Below are 17,276 nucleotides of genomic sequence, written 5' to 3'. Positions count from 1 at the left end.
ATCATAGTTAATTTCCAGTGTAAGTTGTTGATGTTATTTTGTCTGAAGCAGCTAGAGTGACTGCTCCCCATTATGTATCATTTTGTAAACCAGCAGCTAGCTACCTTAAGACTGGCCGAGTCTGTTTCCACAGAATTAGGGCCTCTTATAAGGAAACCCAGGGAATAATGCAGCCTTTCTCTTCTGCCAAATAATATACACAGACCTCAAGGTACTCACAGAAAATCAGATAGAGTAGGATTCACTGTGCCTCATTACGATGCTGTTTTTGACAATATAGTTTTAGAGTGTTTGCCCCTCATTCTTTCTCTTCATAAAATCAAAGCAATGTTGGTCCCTACTATAATTCTAAACAAAGTTAACATACAAACATCTTCCTGATTCATTCAAGGAAAAGAAAAACTTGAGGCACAATATACAGTGACTGTGATCTGCTATGTTACAGTTCAAGGGCTGAAATCTCTTTGACATTCTTTTACTTCAGAACTTCCTGTTTCCCAATATTCTCAGAAAAGTATTATGCATTTCTGGAAAAGCATCCCAGTTTTACATCATTACATAAATCAACCTAAATGTCTAACAACAGAGTAAAAGGAATCATGATAAATCAATGTAACAGAGCACTGCGTTATCTTTAAAGGTGATAAAGCTTTGTTTTATTTATTTACTTTTTTAATATTACTGATATTAATAAATGTTCATGATATAACATTAAGTTAAAAAATCAGATTACGAAACAACATATAAAGAATGTCCTTTGGGCTTCCCTGGTGGCGCAGTGGTTGAGAATCCGCCTGCCGATGCAGGAGACACGGGTTCGTGCCCCGGTCCGGGAAGATCCCACATGCCGCGGAGCAACTAAGCCCGTGAGCCATGGCCGCTAGGCCTGCGCGTCCGGAGCCTGTGCTCCGCAACGGGAGGGGCCACAACAGTGAGAGGCCCGCATACCGCAAAAAAAAAAAAAAAAAAAAAAAAAAAAAAAAAAATGTCCTTTTTGCTAAATATGTTTCTTCTTTTTAATTTACATTACTCTACAATGAATAATAGCACCTAAAAATTTTAATAAGAATATCTTATCCAAATTTCATTTCCAGAAACCAGATAAAAATCAATCCTATAACAGGTCCCAGAAATCCTATCTTCCTTTAAAACATTAAATTTACACAGAGCTTTTCCATGAAGAAATAAAACAAAATTGTGAAAAAAAAAGCCTATTTTGAAAATTGTTTTTCCTCAAAAGCATCACGCTTGCTTTGTTTTACATCAATATCAAAGAATCCTAAAAATTAATCACTGTTAAGTGATTGTTATATGGATTGAATGTCGTATTGCAGCGTAAATTCCTGTAACATAACCTGGCATTTAGTAAAAAAAAAAAACGCTCAATAAACAGGCATTATTATTGGGGGCTTCCATGGTGGCACAGTGGTTGAGAATCTGCCTGCTAATGGAGGGGACACGGGTTCGAGCCCTGGTCTGGGAGGATACCACACGCCACAGAGCAACTAGGCACGCGAGCCACAACTAATGAGCCTGTGCGTCTGGAGCCTGTGCTCTGCAACAAGAGAGGCCGCGATAGTGAGGCCCACGCACCGCGATGAAGAGTGGCCCCCACTTGCCACAACTAGAGAAAGCCCTCGCATAGAAATGAAGACCCAACACAGCAAAAATAAATCAATAAATTAATAAACTCCTACCCCCAACATCTTCTTTAAAAAAAAAAAGAATCCTAAAAATTAATCACTGTTAAGTGTTTCAATTCAGTTGAGAAAGAATTATTTTATTCAATAATGAACTAACCAGTGGGAAAAGAACTTAGTTGGAATTAAGTTACTTCTCACCATTTACCAAATTCCAGATGGATTAAATATAAAATAATAGATCTAAACATATAATAATAAATATTTTTAAAAGACATGTGATGTTTACAGTATCTGAAAGTGGGAAGGCTTTCTAAGCATAATGTCAAAGCAAAAAACAAAGGGAAAAATTGATAGAGCTGATTGCAATAAAATTTTTGAACTTCAAAAAACTCATGCCACAGGGGACTTCCCTGGTGGTCCAGTGGTTAAGAATCCGCCTTCCAATGCAGGGGACATGGGTTTGATCTCTGGTTGGGGAACTAAGATCCCACACGCCGCGGGGCAACTGAGCCCATGCACCCCAACTGCTGAGCCCGTGCACTCCAACTACTGAGCCTACGCGCTCTGGAACCTGCGCCACAACTAGAGGGAAGCCTGTGTGCTGCAATGAGAGATCCTGCACACCACAACTAAGACCCAACGCAGTCAAAAAATGTTAATAAAAAAAAAAATCGGGCTTCCCTGGTGGCGCAGTGGTTGAGAATCCGCCTGCCGATGCAGGGGACACGGGTTCGTGCCCCGGTCCGGGAAGATCCCACATGCCGCAGAGCGGCTGGGCCCGTGAGCCATGGCCGCTGAGCCTGCGCGTCCGGAGCCTGTGCTCTGCAATGGGAGAGGCCACAACAGTGAGAGGCCCGCGTACCACAAAAAAAAAAAAAAAAAAAAAAAAAATCATGCCACATACAAAGCCAAAAGATACAACGGTGGTTTTTTTTGGCTGCACCTCATGGCTTGTGGGATCTTAGTTCCCCAACCAGGGATTGAACCCGTGCCCTTGGCAGTGACAGTGCTGAGTTCTAACCACTGGACTGCCAGGGAATTTCTACAACAGTGTGATCGTCATATTAAATTACATCAGTGGAAAAATCAACATTTCCCAAGAGAATCTAAACATTCAATCAACAAATATGAATTCATTCTTTTATGGGTCGGGCATCATGCTGCCTAAAGGCTGATGTTTGCTGACAAAAGAGATTCTAGTAGAAAGCTAAATTAACTACTTAAAACTGTCCAGTTGTGTGGCAGATATACACAATTGCTTCCATTTCTCAGGGGAAGTGATAATTATAGCAGAAACACATGTACCAATACCAACCTGTATCATTTTGAATATTAGTTCTCTAAATAATGATTCTAGGTTAGAGGCAGAAAAAGCAATAATTTCAGTTAAAAGAACAGAAGACAGCAACATCTGCACTATTCATTCTAAGTCAGCCAATGAGACATACTTCAATTTCTGAATCATTGGAATCCAGCTGTGGTGGAAGAATGGGCAGCATGGGCTGGCCCATTTTAGCCATCCGAGAGATCAACTTGGCCTTGACTGTATCAGGATTCTAAAAAGAGAGGAAAGTCACAAAAATCACTGTAATCAAGGTTCATTACCTTCAGTCAACTCTATGTCTTTTGGCTCTTGTATCAAATTTTTCAATAAGTCCCCCCTGCCTTATCTATTTGAAACTATCTTCTAGAAAATAAGATTTCTTGCCTAGACGCATACATGGGTCACAATTAATAACAGTAGGAAAAATAATTCCCTATATGTTGGAATAGACAAAGTGATTTCATCTGTATTCCTTCACTGCAATCAAGTCTCCCTAGCAGGCATAAGTATTCATTTTACAGATAAAAAACTAAAGTATAGATTAAGGAAGGGAGGCATTTTAGATAATAGAAACCTCTCAAAAGCCCAAGAGCAACTCAGCAGATAAATATTCAGAAGAGAATTAGGGCAAAAAGAAAACAGGAGCTCTGTGTTCTAAATTCAGGTTCATTTAACACTGACTTGGCACTGATGACATACTAGTCCCTGAGCTAGATGCCTCTGTATGCACTAACTGGTTCAAAGTGCAGCCTTCTGAGCAGAGTGTATACTCCTAAGGGTGCACAAGATGATCTAATGAGTGTAAAAAGAAATGACCATAAACTCTATTTTAATATTATTTTTAAGCTACAGTAAACATCAGACATTAAATTTGTTTACAGGGATGAAGAATACTTTATGTATATAATTTGTAAACAGACATATACTGAGAGGGTGTATCATTTTTTCTTAACTAATGGAGACACATAATCATAAAAAGTTGGGTCTATCAAAAGAGGACTAGTTATATAAACCAATATTCACACAATGGAATCTTGTGATCTAAAGATTAAAAAAATGGACGCTTTCTATATACTAACATGGAAAGATACTGTTATTATAAAAAGCAAGGTAGATAATATATATAATATGCTATTTTTTTGTGAAGGGGGAAAATAAAATATACATTCCTATTTGCTTGCATCTGCATAAAGAAACACTGAATACATAAGAAACTAATAAAAGCAGTTACCCAAGGTTGGGGATGAGATAAAATAGGGTACATGGGGGCAGGAGTAGGAATGAGTCTTCTCAATGTATATCTTGTTATATTGTTTTGCTAACTGTGCCATATGAATGTAATTACCTATTCAAAACAAATAAATGTAAAAAGAACCAGAAGATGGTTAATTTTATATTATGTGAACTTTGCCTCAATTAGAAAACCAAAACTGTAAAAAAAGAAAAGAAAGAAATAAAAAGGTTGGAGAGCACTAGTCTACCAAAAGTTACTGAAGCTTAGAAATAGGTGACAAAAGTAGCTGTGTCTTGAGACTACAAAAGAACTAATACTGAACAATTGTTGTGGCTATTCAAAGATCTGAGATTATAAACTGTTTTTCAATTTTCTTGATTCTCTGGCTTAACCTTCTGGGTTTAGATCACTTTTTACACATATCAGATCAATTATTTGCTTAATTAATTCCTGCTTTGGATGGAATATAAGCAAATAAACTAGTGTTGGAGAGAAATTAATCATCGATTTCACTCCATACAATTATCCTGTTTCCCAATGTGGCAGGTGAAAGCCACAGAACTTTAAAACTTGAAGCACTTCAGCTATCATCTCATCCACATGTAGCAAACTCAGATGCCTTCACGGACCAGGCAGAGCAGCAGCAAACACAGTGTATATCTTCTAAAGGTCTTCAAATCCAAATTTTACTACAACAGTCTTCTCATGTTACAGTTGGGGAAACACAGAGGCCCAGAAACCTGATAGAAGTCAACTAACCGGTGAATTAGCGTAGGCTTCCTCTGAGAGAATGAAAGTATGAAGATATGTAGCATTAGCAGTAATTATGATAACAGAGCTAATGTTAATTGAGCTCTTACAACATGCCAGACACAATACTAAAAACTCCATAGGCATCATTTCATTTAAACCTCATAAAAATCTAGAGAGATTACTGAAGCCAAGCTCTATGTACACTTTGAGCTTAGTGCTTTATAAACATATCATAGGAACACTTAGAGGGGCTGGGAGAATTATTTCTATTTTTTTGTTTTTTCTTTATTTTTAAATAGATCTTTATTAGAGTATAATTGCTTCACAATACTGTGTTACTTTCTGTTGTACACCAAAGTGAATCAGCCATATGTATACATATGACTCCATATCCCCTCCCTTGAGCCTCCCTCCCATTCTCCCTTATTCCACCCCTCTAGGTCATGGCAAAGCACCGAGCTGATCTCCCTGTACTATGCTTCTGCTTCCCACTAGCTAATTATTTTACATTTGGTAGTGTATATATGTTGATGCTACCCTCACTTTGCCCCAGCTTTCCCATCCCACCCCATGTCCTCAAGTCCACTCTCTATGTCTACATCTTTATTCCTGCCCTGCAACTAGGTTCATCAGTACCATTTTTTCTTTAGATTCCATGTATATGCATTAGCATACGGTATCTGTTTTTCTGACTTACTTCACTCTGTATAACAGACTCTAGGTCCATCCACCTCACTACAAATAATTCAGTTTCCTTTCTTTTATGGCTGAGTAATATTCCATTGTATATATGTGCCACATCTTCTTTATCCATTCATCTGTTGATGGACACTTACGTTGCTTCCATGTCCTGGCTATTGTAAATAGAGTTGCAATGAACATTGTGGAACATGACTCTTTTTGAATTATGGTTTTCTGAGGGTATATGCCCAGTAGTGGGATTGCTCGGTCATATGGTAGTTCTATTTTTAGTTTTTTAAGGAACCTCCATAATGTTATCCATAGTGGTTGTATCAATTTAGATTCCCACCAACAGTGCAGGAGGGTTCCCTTTTCACCACACCCTTTCCAGCATTTATTGTTTCTAGATTTTTTTGATAATGGCCATCCTGACCAGCGTGAGGTGATACCTCATTGTAGTTTTGATTTGCATTTCTCTAATAATTAGTGATGTTGAGCATCTTTTAATGTGCCTCTTGGCCATCTGTTATGTATTCCTTGGTGAAATGTCTATTTAGGTCTTCTGCCCATTTTTTAATCGGATTGTGTATGGTGTTATGTAGTGTTCTAATTTCATTCTTTTACATGTAGCTGTCCAGTTTTCCTAGCACCACTTATCGAAGAGGCTGTCTTTTCTCCACTGTATGTTCTTGCCTCCTTTGTCGTAAACTAGGTGACCATATGTGCGTGGGTTTATCTCTGGGCATTCTATCCTGTACCACAGATCTATATTTCTGTTCTTGTGCCAGTACCATACTGTCTTGATTACTGTAGTTTTGTGGTATAGTTTGAAGTTAGGGAACCTGATTCCTCCAACTCTGTTTTTCTTTCTCAAGATTGCTTTGGCTATTTGGGGTTTTTTGTGTTTCCATACATATTGTAAAATTTTTTGTTCTAATTCTGTGAAGAATGCCATTGGTAGTTTGACAGGGATTGCATTGAATCTATATATTGCTTTGGGTAGCGTAGTTATTTTCACAATATTGATTCTTCCAATCCAAGAACATGGTATATTTCTCCATCTGTTTATGTCATCTTTGATTTCTTTCATCAGTGTTTTATAGTTTTCTGAGTACAAGTCTTTTGCCTCCTTAGGCAGGTTTATTCCTAGGTATTTTATTCTTTTTGTTGCAATGGTAAATGGGAGTGTTTCCTTAATTTCTCTTTCTGATTTTTTGTTGTTGGTGTATAACAATGCCAGAGATTTCTATGCATTAATTCTGTATCCTGCAACCTTACCAAATTCATTGATTAGTTCTAGTAGTTTTCTGGTGGCATCTTTAGGATTTTCTATGTATAGTATCATGTCATCTGCAAACAGTGACAGTCTTACTTCTTCTTTTCCAGTTTGTATTCCCTTTATTTCTTTTTCTTCTCTGATTGCCGTGGCTAGCACTTCCAAAACTATGTTGAATAACAGTGGCGAGAGTGGACATATGAAGAAGCTGAAGACCAGAGAAGTCAGATAATTTCCTCAAAGCCATATGCTTATAAGAATAAAGATTTGAATACAAGTCTGTCGATGCAGAAGCCCAAGCTAATTTATACTGACTCTCAAGTAAGGGAAAATGAATAAAGTAACCACTGATTTCTAGCCTAAGTCAATATTTTTCAACATTCCTTTTTCTCTAATCTACTATACCCTAGGCACATGAAACCCTTCTAGCCAACTGGGGATGAGGAGACAGACTTATATACTCACTGTATTTACTGTAAGCTGTTCACTGAGGGAGTTAGATTTGGAACGAAGAACTGACTCCCTGAAAGCAAATAAGACATATCCTGAGATAAAAACAAAATCTATAATCATGAGTCTAGATTATATGTATAAACAAATTGTTTAAAATGTTTGCCAATTTAATCGCTGTAAAACAGAGTTTTAACTTTCTTTAGTTTGTATAATTTCTGAAAGCTAGGGAAGATGGACAATTTTCCATTTATATGCATATTATTTACATTTCTTTCCTTGGATATATATTTTGTGTTTATGCCTTCTGCCCAATTTTCTTCCAGACTTTGGCAGGTATTATTTTATATCTAAGTTAGTGCTTTTATAGAGTATGAATATTAATCCTTTGTCAGAAAATCTGATACAATTACTTTCCCCATTTCCCTCATCCCATTTTTTCCCTATTATTTAAAATTATTTTAGTTTTCAACTATATCCATATTTCTGAACCCCTCTAAGTATCATTTACATGGACAATAAAAGAGCTTTATACAACTCCAGTATCTTACCCTGATTTGAAAGGAACAGATGTGGACGGTGACACAACAGGATCAGCAGAGAGGCTGTCAGCACCAGGTATGGGTGAAGGGGCTGCAGAATCCCGGGAACTAACACTGTGCCCATCAGAGCCGGAATCTCTAGCAAATTTGACCTAGGGAAAGATCAACCACAGATGGAACAGACTAACAGACCACAAAAAAACGCACGCTTCCCCCTCCATTCTCCTTTCATTTTACTTATTCTTCATTACACAAGTCATTACCTGTTCACTGTGGGAAAATCAGAAAATGTAGATAAGCCAAAAGAGAAAAAAAAGGTAACAATCACCTGCAATTCAACCACTAAGCAATAACGTTGTTAGAATTTTGCATGTAATATTTTGCACTTACATTACCTGTGTGTGTGTGTGTAAGTGCGTGTGTTTTACAACAATAGGGCCATATTGTTTTGTACCCTGCTTTGCTCACTCACTGATAATATTAACATATTTCCACGTTAACTAAATTATTAATTGACAACATCCTTTTTAACTACTGAAGAGTATGTCTAAGGGTCATGCCCTTAACTGCTCTCATCTACAGGAAAAAGTCACCAAAGGATTTTGGGAACACAAGTCATAAATATCTATGTTATCATAAAATATATTTCACCAATTCCTAGTTGTTGGATATTCAATTTATTTCTAATTTTTTCTATACAAACAATACTTCTAAGAATAGCTTTATCTCTCTTCGCATATAAACATTTCCAAAACACAAATTCCCAGAAGTGAAATTGTTAGATAAAAGGTATGCTTATTTTTAAAACTTTTGATATATACCATTAAATTTTACACCGCAAAGGTTGAACTACTTTATACTCTGTAAGTAGTATATAAATCTTTCTTAACACTCTTGTCACATTGGGTATTATCGTCCTGTATCAGCCTTGTCAGGTTTTTATTTTTTTTTGGCCATGTCTCACGGCTTGCGGGATCTCAGTTCCCCGACCAGGGACTGAATGTGAGCCACGGCAGTGAAAGCCAGAATCCTAACCACTAGGCCACCAGGGAACTCCCCCAGCCTTGTCAGTTTAATAATCAATTTGTAATCCTTTGACTATTGGTAAAATAGGCTACTTTTTTCTTATGTTTACAAAATGTCAGTCTTAATGGGTTCAAAATGGTTTGTTATCCATTACCACCCTTGACTTCCTCAAACTCAAAGGAAAATTATGAAAGAATATAAAAACTGTGAAAAAGGCAGCTGGAAGCACATCAGTCAAAGAGGGCTGGAATGCCCACCAGAGATAAGGGTGTCCAATTAGGAAAGAGCCATTAATAAAAAATGCATATCCTTTGTTGCAGCAGGAATAATCACAATGAGGATGGTCATAATGTTTATTTGCACTGTACTTTATAGTCACAAACATTATCACATTCAGACCTAATAATCACAGTATAAAGCAGTCTTTTTTTTTTTGGTGGTGGGGGAGGGGGAACATTAATTAACCGCAATTTGTTACAAACTTTATTATAGAAATTATTCTTGATAAAATTTTTAAATGGTACAAAGGGTAGAATGTAAAAAAGTAGAAGTTTCTGAACTCCATTTCCATTATCCAAGAAAATCATTTCATTTCTTTTAATGCCTCCAGAAATTTTATATGAATATATGGGCATATACATATATTCATTTGTAGACACATAGACACACAAACACAAGATCATACTACCCATACTGTTTTTTGTTTGTTTTAATTTATTTTCGGCTACATTGGGTCTTAGCTGCGGCATGCAGGATCTTCAATGAGGCGCATGCGGGATCTTTCGCTGTGAGGCGCAGGCTCTTTGTTGTGGTGCACAGTCTTCTCCCTAGTCGTGGCGTGTGGGTTTTCTCTAGTTGTGGAGTGCGGGTTCCAGGGTGCGTGGGCTCTACAGTTTGCGGCACGCGGGCTCTCTCGTGGCGCGGGAGCTCAGTAGTTGTGGCACACAGGCTTAGTTGCCCCCGCGGCATGTGGGATCTTAGTTCCCTGACCAGGAATCGAACCCACGTCGCCTGCATTGTAAGGCGGATTCTTTACCACTGGACCACCAGGGAAGTCCCCCCATACTGTTTAGCAACTTGCTTCTTTCACTTAAAAATAGATTGTGGATATTCTTTAAGAACTACAAAGAAGTCCACTCTATGAAGAAACATAATTTAACCAGCCTCATAATAATAGACACTTAAGCTGTTTCCAGTTTTTTACTATCACAAACAATGTGGCAGAGGGAGGAAACTATGTATCTGTCTCTATTTATCTATCTATATACAGGTATCTTTGCACTCTTATGTAAATGTATTGATAGCAAACACTTGTAGCCATAGAATTACTAAATCAAAAGGTGTGAACATTAGGCAGGAATCACTATTTTACAGATAAAATAAAAAGAAGGTTAGTGTAGAGAAGTGACTATGAATACAGAGCCAAGAAAGACATAAACCTTGGCCTTTAGATTCCAAAGCTGTTGTTCTTTCCAACTATACCATTTCTACTTAAAAAAAAAAAAAAAAGATATCTTCAGAATCTTTTTTGACACATTTATTTATTCATTTTACTTAACTAGCAAAGAGGACTCATCAAACACAATACAGCACAATTTCACTCACCCGCCTAATCTCCACTTCGAACACCAGGATCGAGTCTGTTGATGGAGTCCGTCCTATTACCCCTTCAGAGCCAGCAGCACAGGCTGGAGGGATGATAAGCAACCGCTTCCCTCCTTTTCTCATGCCCACCATTCCATCCTCCCAGCTCTTTAGGAATCAGAGAAGAGGAAAAGCTCATCAGATACAAACCTTTTCATAAGACAAAACAAAGTACAGGATCATCGGGTTTATATTCCCCCCTCCCCACTGGTTATAAGAACATCTAGAATACTGCTTCTCAATTCACTTGTAAAAACCAGCATATCTGGGGCTGGTTTTTGGTGTGAAATATACTTACCTTAGATGATGAGAGAAATTTGAACAGAAGAATGGCATTAAAATAGAAATAAAAGCTACCACTTATTAAATACATTTTTCTAAGTACTTTGCTAAGTGTTTTACTTCCATTATACTGTTTAATCCCTAAAATAACTTCATAAGGTTAATAGCAATATCTCCATTTTACAGAAGAGAAAATTGAGGCTTAAGGAGGTTTAGTAACTAGCCCAAGTTCAGTTAGTAAATTGTTAAGTCAAGATTTCAACACTAGATGAGTTTAACTTTAAGGGTCATGCCCCAACTGCTATGATCTACAGGAAAAAGTTTCCAAAGGATTCTGGGAAAAGGAGTCATAAACAAAGCTATGGAGAAAACCATTCTGCCACATGGATGAACAAGTACTTCACAATGCATCAGTATGTCCTGACACAATGATACCCCACATGTGTAAAATACTTTTTTAAAAAAAAATATTTATTTGGCTGCACCAGGTCTTAGCTGCAGCACACGGGATCTTTGTTTCCACGTGCCGGATCTTTTGTTGCGGCATGCACGCTCTTAGTTGCAGCATGCGGAATCTAGTTCCCTGACCAGGGATTGATCCCAGGGCCCCTGCATTGGGAGTGTGGCGTCTTGACCACTGGACCACCAGGGAAGTCCCTAAAATACTCTTTACTTTATAAAATACTTCCACAGTTGCTAACGAAGAAATTCACAACATGAACTCAGGTCCTCAGACTCCAATCCCAGTGTTCCTCCTGCTATGTTGTACTTGCTTCCCACCATGATTTAAAGCATCCCAGACAGATCAGAATCACCCATTATGATACACTTCTAGAAGAAACAGTTTCACCTCTTTCTCAATTAGGCGATAGGAAGAATTTAATAGTTCCCTCAGAACCACAGGATGAAAAATAAAATGTAGTAAAATGTAGGGACTAGAGAAAAGAAATGTACCCGTCTTCAATATATTGTCTCACAGGTAAAAATTTCCCAAATGTAGGTAACATAGAATATTTTTCTCTTCCTATTTTTTTTTTTTTTTTACATAAGCTTTGGGGTGTTTATCCGGGCACACTCCACTCTAATTTATTAATTAATTTATTTTTGCTGTGTTGAGTCTTCATTTCTGTGTGAGGGCTTTCTCTAGTTGTGGCAAGCGGGGGCCACTCTTCATCGAGGTGCATGGGCCTTTCACTATCGTGGCCTCCCTTGTTGCGGAGCATGGGCTCCAGATGCGCAGGCTCAGTAGTTGTGGCTCACGGGCCTAGTTGCCCCGTGGCATGTGGGATCCTCCCAGACCAGGGCTCGAACCCATGTCCCCTGCATTAGCAGGCAGATTCTCAACCACTGCACCACCAGGGAAGCCTTCTTCATATTTTTTTTAACCAAGCCTTTCCAGATTATCCAAAAATATACCCAGGTTAGAAATTTTACAAAATTCACTCTAAATTAAGCCCACTGCAACTGATAAACCCATATATAATAAGAACACAGTTAAGCCTTTACCTTGATGACTTTTCCTGATCCTAATTTCAGGCGAAGCAGCTTATCTTTGTTAGCAGTGGAGTCAAAAACCTGAAAGTTGATCAAAATCAACAAGATTAGCCAATTTTAAAATAATAATCATTATGATATTCAACTTAATACACACCAGCACAGTACTTCTGAAATAGGTAATGTCAAATAAACTGGAAAAATACTTCTTAAAAGACCTGAAAAGAAGAGACCACATCATGGCTAAAGGTGTTATGACACTGAATATTTCTGAGGCAAGGATTTTCCAGGTTTAGAAAAAAATAAACTTCTCCTACCAAGTGTTTAAAAATATTTTCATCTATAAAGAATTTTCAAATAAATTATCTCATTTGATGCCAACAGCCATCCTGCCAAGAAAGCAGGGTGAGCACCACTAAGCTCCATTCACAGGAAAAAAAAATTAAGAGCTTAAATGACTCGACAAAGTCAAGTTAGGATAAAACTGGGACCTGGATCCACATTTTTTGGCCTCATAGTCGAAAGCTCTTTCTATCATACCACACTACTTTTGAGGGCTTAATAATATAAAAACAAAACAAGCCCAGTCTATTCACAGTATCTAGTATAAGAAAAACGGAGAAACAACTGTGAGGAAAGTTTAAAAAGTTTTAAGACCTAATCCCATAAGAATATATTCAAGTTTAAAACTGGTATAGGAAGAGACATACATATGAACAATTACCAAAAATGATACTTGCAAAACTGGTTTCCTTTGTCTAAGTAGAAGAGACATAGTGGCACTGAGCAGATTTTATACATTAGCATTTCATGGCTATGCCCCAAAAGCAGTTGTAGAGACTAAAGCAGGGCTCCTAAAAGACTTCTATTTGCCAAAAGCAGAAATTCATAGTAATAATACCTTACATTTGAATAGCTCTCATGCTATTTAAATTACAAAAGAACTTGCAGGGTACATTTTCTTACCTGGCCCAGTCCGTGATTCTGAAAGAGCCAGCTGGTATAGGCCACTTCCAAAGAATCTCCAACTTCTACAGCAGGGCCTTCTACTACAACAAGGTCCTGTGACAGCACTGAATCCAGGGAAGAGGTGCTGTTGCACTTGGCGATGCATACCTGTACGATGAAATCAAAGCAGCATAAACTTAGTTTAAGCTCAGTAAGTACTCACTCAGTTATTGCTAATGTTCTTTTCCAAACAGTGGCACCCACTAGCAAAACAGATTACATGTTTAGAAGTTAAACCATTCCAAAGTCAGTAATCTTGCCAGGAATCAAAGTGCCTAAGAAGTATGGTTTTGGAGTCAGACTGTCTCAGTATGGATCTGGGCACTGCCACTTATTAACTTGTGACCCCAGCCAAATAACTTAACTCCTGTGAACCCTATTTCAGAGGTTTTTTTGTAAGATGGAGATAAAAGCTTTGCGTATTTCCTAGGGTAGTTTTGAAGACTGAGCTAATACAAGTAGAGTACTTGGCACAGTGCCTGGCAAAGCAAATAACAGTAAGTACACAATAAACATTACCTATCATTACTATACTGATTTACTGCTTCAGTGTTTGGGAACCTGTGAAAGCTAGGGGAGCCTCGAAAAAATTTCAAAATGCATTTCTAAAGACGATAAAATAAAGGCCCTTTACAAAACGATGCTGTATTCCCAGAATTCATATCTCTACCACCTACAGATTTACCCATATTACCTTACCACAGATCCTAGGCAAGGAAGTCAGATACATCTTTATGAATAATTTTTCTATAGTCAACGTTTAAACATAGTATACCTTAGAAACTTGCTACTCATTTTCTTTAAAAAAGTTTCATTATCGCAATCACATAAATGCTAACTAAAACAATGAGAAGTCATTTTTTATCAAGCAAATAAGACTAAGAAGGAAAAAAGATAGTAATTCTAAATGTTGGCAAAGGCATAGTGAGAGAACTGACAGGGATGTAAACCAGTACAATCTCTCTGAAAAGCAGTGTGCCAAAGTGTATACAGAACCTAAAAATATATGAACCCTTTGATTCAATCTTTCACTTCTTCTAGCCTAAGGAAATAATCAGAGGGGAAAAAAAAGACAGATTTGTATACAAAGATACTCACTACAATATCATTTATCTCAGAGACTGAAAATAATCTAACTGCCTAAAAGTAAGGAAACGAATAAATAAATTAAGGAACATTCATGTTATGCAGCTTTCAAAAATGTTTCTAAATAATTTTTCATGAGATGCGGAAAGATGCATTTTACATCATTAAATAAAATAAGCAAGAACTCTTAAAGGACTATAACTACTTATGTAACTCATGAATAGAAAAAAAAGAAACATAACATATTAACAGTGATTACTTTGGGTAGTAAGAATATGAATGATTTTTTAATGCTTTTCTAAATTTTCTATAATAACCATGAAATAACTTTAAAAAATTCTCTTAAAACAGTATTTTAAAAAGATAGTTGTATTTATTCCTTAAGATAATTTATGAAGTGGAAAGTGTTTTAAAGATGTAAGTTTACATTTCGCCTTTTCTTCTCCTTAAAGTCTCATTTTCAAGCAATTTCAATAAGTTTTCTTATTATTTCCCTAAAATACAGTAAGCTCAACTGACGAATTTAGCGGGTTTTTTAATGCTTCTCACTAAAAAATATATAGATATTACCTGTTCATTGAACTCCACAGCAGCCTTTTCAGACTCAAACATGATGGACCAGTTTTGTCTCTGATCATCATAAAAGGTGCTATAGTTATTGGGCCGAACCTGGGGAAAGGAGAAATGTTGGGATAACTCAACTGCAGGCAGCATAGCAGATAAATCTGGCTGCCTGAGCTCATGTAGAAGGGCCTTGACTCAGGTGGACCCAAAGAGAGCTATCAGGGAACTTTCTTCTTCCCTCCCACCCTCCACCAATCACCCCTTAGTCTACATTCCCAGAAGGCAGCCAAGAGACCTTTCCAAGAGGCTCTGTTAAGATATCCACTCTGGGGAATTCCCTGGCAGTTCAGTGGTTAGGACGTGGTGCTCTCACTGCTGGGGCCCCGGGTTTAATCCCTGGTCGGGGAACTAAGATCCCCGCAAGCCACAAAGCACAGCCAAAAAAAGGGAAAAAATAAATAAAAGCTATCCACTCTGCTCTCCAGAGCGTAAGTAGTGGATCTAGTTCCCACCAGGTATGCACAGATCAATCTCTCCTATAAACCAATCCCAAAGGATTGATGATTCCAATACAGGAAGCCTTACCATTAGCTCAAAGTTCAGATGAATCCTGGCAACAGTAACTGGCTGTTGCTGACTGATATAAAGAAGAATCCTATACTGTACTCAAGCAAAGATGGGCAGGAAAAAAAGAGAGAACAGAAATTAAAAGGCAAGACAAAATCAGCAGTAAGATGTCAGGAGTCATGCTTCATACAGGCATAAAACTCAAAACTCAGTTCATCCCTTAAAGCTTAGAATTTAAATTACATCTTCTCACCATCCACTTTAATCTCGTCTTTTGACCCTACTCTTTAACTATAGTTAGCTGTGTCTTTATTTTGTTGGTGTTTTTATTTGTATGAGGGGTGACTGTGAGATATACAAATGGCCAACAGGTACATGAAAAGATGTTCAACATCATTAGGCATTAGGATAATGCAAATTAAAACCACTATAAGGTACCACTTCACACTTATTAGAATGCCTATTAAAAAAAGGAAAAATAATAAAGTGTTAGCAGGGTAGTAGAGAAACTGGAACCCTCATATATTGCTTGTGGGAAAGTAAAACAGTATGGATGCTGTAGAAACAGTCTGGCAGTTTCTCAAAAAGCTAGGAATTACCAATGACACAGGAATTTCACTCCTAGTATACATGCCAAAGAACTGAAAACAGGGTCTCAAACATACACTTACACATCAATGTTCACCGCCTGTTATTCACAATAGTCAAAAGGTGGAAACAACCAAGTGTCCATCAAATGATGAATGGATAAATAAAATATGCTATATACATACAATAGAATATTATTCAGCCATAAAAAAATGAAGTTCTGATACATGCTACAACATGGATGAATCTTGAGAAAACATTCTGCTAAGTGAAATAAGCCAGACAAACATTGTATGATTCCACTTATATGAAATACCTGGGGTAGGCAAATTCATAGAGATAGAAAGTAGATTAGAGGTTACCAGGGAATAAGGGAAGGGGGATGGGGAGTTATTGTTTCATGATTACAGATTTTCTGTTTGGGGTGACAAAAAAGTAGAAATAGTGGTGATGGTTGCTCAATACTGTGAATGTATGCAACTGAACTGTACACTTAAAAATGGTTAAAATGGCAAATTTTATGTCTCCTATGTATTTACTACACACACACACACACACACACACACACACAGAAATTAAAATTCAACCCCAGAAGGGAGGGAGGGACTGACTATGGGGCCTCATATACAATCTTGCACCAGAAAGGACTTTCTTTACCCTGTGTGAAGCAGATGGAGTGAGGAGCTAATCTTACAGACTGAGCTGGTCAGGAAAGGATCACAGATTTATTAAGAGTTGGTCCATTTCTGGTTGTCCCTACTCTCGAGCACTATCTTCGTAGGCTTTTGATTAAGGGTCTGGAAGGTCTCTGACTCCTCAGTCTTGACTTTTCTGCCCACCAGAGATTCTGAGCTGAGAATCTTTAGCCTCCTCCCCATGAAGTTCAAGATCTAGTAAATGTATTGAGAGGAAGGTTGTTGCTTTCCAATCCTACAGTAGGATTTTATCTCGTATGCCCCACAAGATTGCAGAAGCTTCTCTCTGCCTTTCTGGCACAGCCCTTGGACTTCCACACCACCCCCAAACTCATTAAATGTCCCATGGGGAAAAACTGATCTTGTATTTGGAGCTCCTCTAGTTTTTACCAATGTCTCTTTCCCCCAGTAGTCTCTCT

The 17,276-nt window shown here is 37.7% G+C and overlaps 1 protein-coding gene across 6 annotated transcripts in view; it reads right to left on the bottom strand.

The window, feature by feature from the left end:
• Positions 1-17,276, bottom strand: part of FKBP15 (FKBP prolyl isomerase family member 15) — a 57,260-nt gene that overhangs the window by 23,566 nt on the left and 16,418 nt on the right. For 5 of the 6 annotated variants that reach the window (XM_059071548.2, XM_067040916.1, XM_067040918.1 and 2 more), the window contains 8 exons: positions 15,593-15,667; positions 15,014-15,112; positions 13,316-13,465; positions 12,362-12,430; positions 10,535-10,681; positions 7,913-8,055; positions 7,377-7,434; positions 3,092-3,199 (listed from right to left, as the gene is read on the bottom strand). In XM_059071548.2, the coding sequence (XP_058927531.1) occupies positions 3,092-3,199; positions 7,377-7,434; positions 7,913-8,055; positions 10,535-10,681; positions 12,362-12,430; positions 13,316-13,465; positions 15,014-15,112; positions 15,593-15,667 (849 nt within the window). The remainder of the gene's footprint in view (positions 1-3,091; positions 3,200-7,376; positions 7,435-7,912; positions 8,056-10,534; positions 10,682-12,361; positions 12,431-13,315; positions 13,466-15,013; positions 15,113-15,592; positions 15,668-17,276) is intronic. The other variant, XM_067040915.1, reaches the window with a different exon arrangement.

The sequence above is a fragment of the Kogia breviceps genome, chromosome 8 (assembly GCF_026419965.1).
Source record: "Kogia breviceps isolate mKogBre1 chromosome 8, mKogBre1 haplotype 1, whole genome shotgun sequence".
NCBI lineage: Eukaryota > Metazoa > Chordata > Mammalia > Artiodactyla > Physeteridae > Kogia > Kogia breviceps.
This window is presented reverse-complemented; position numbering and strand designations above follow the sequence as displayed.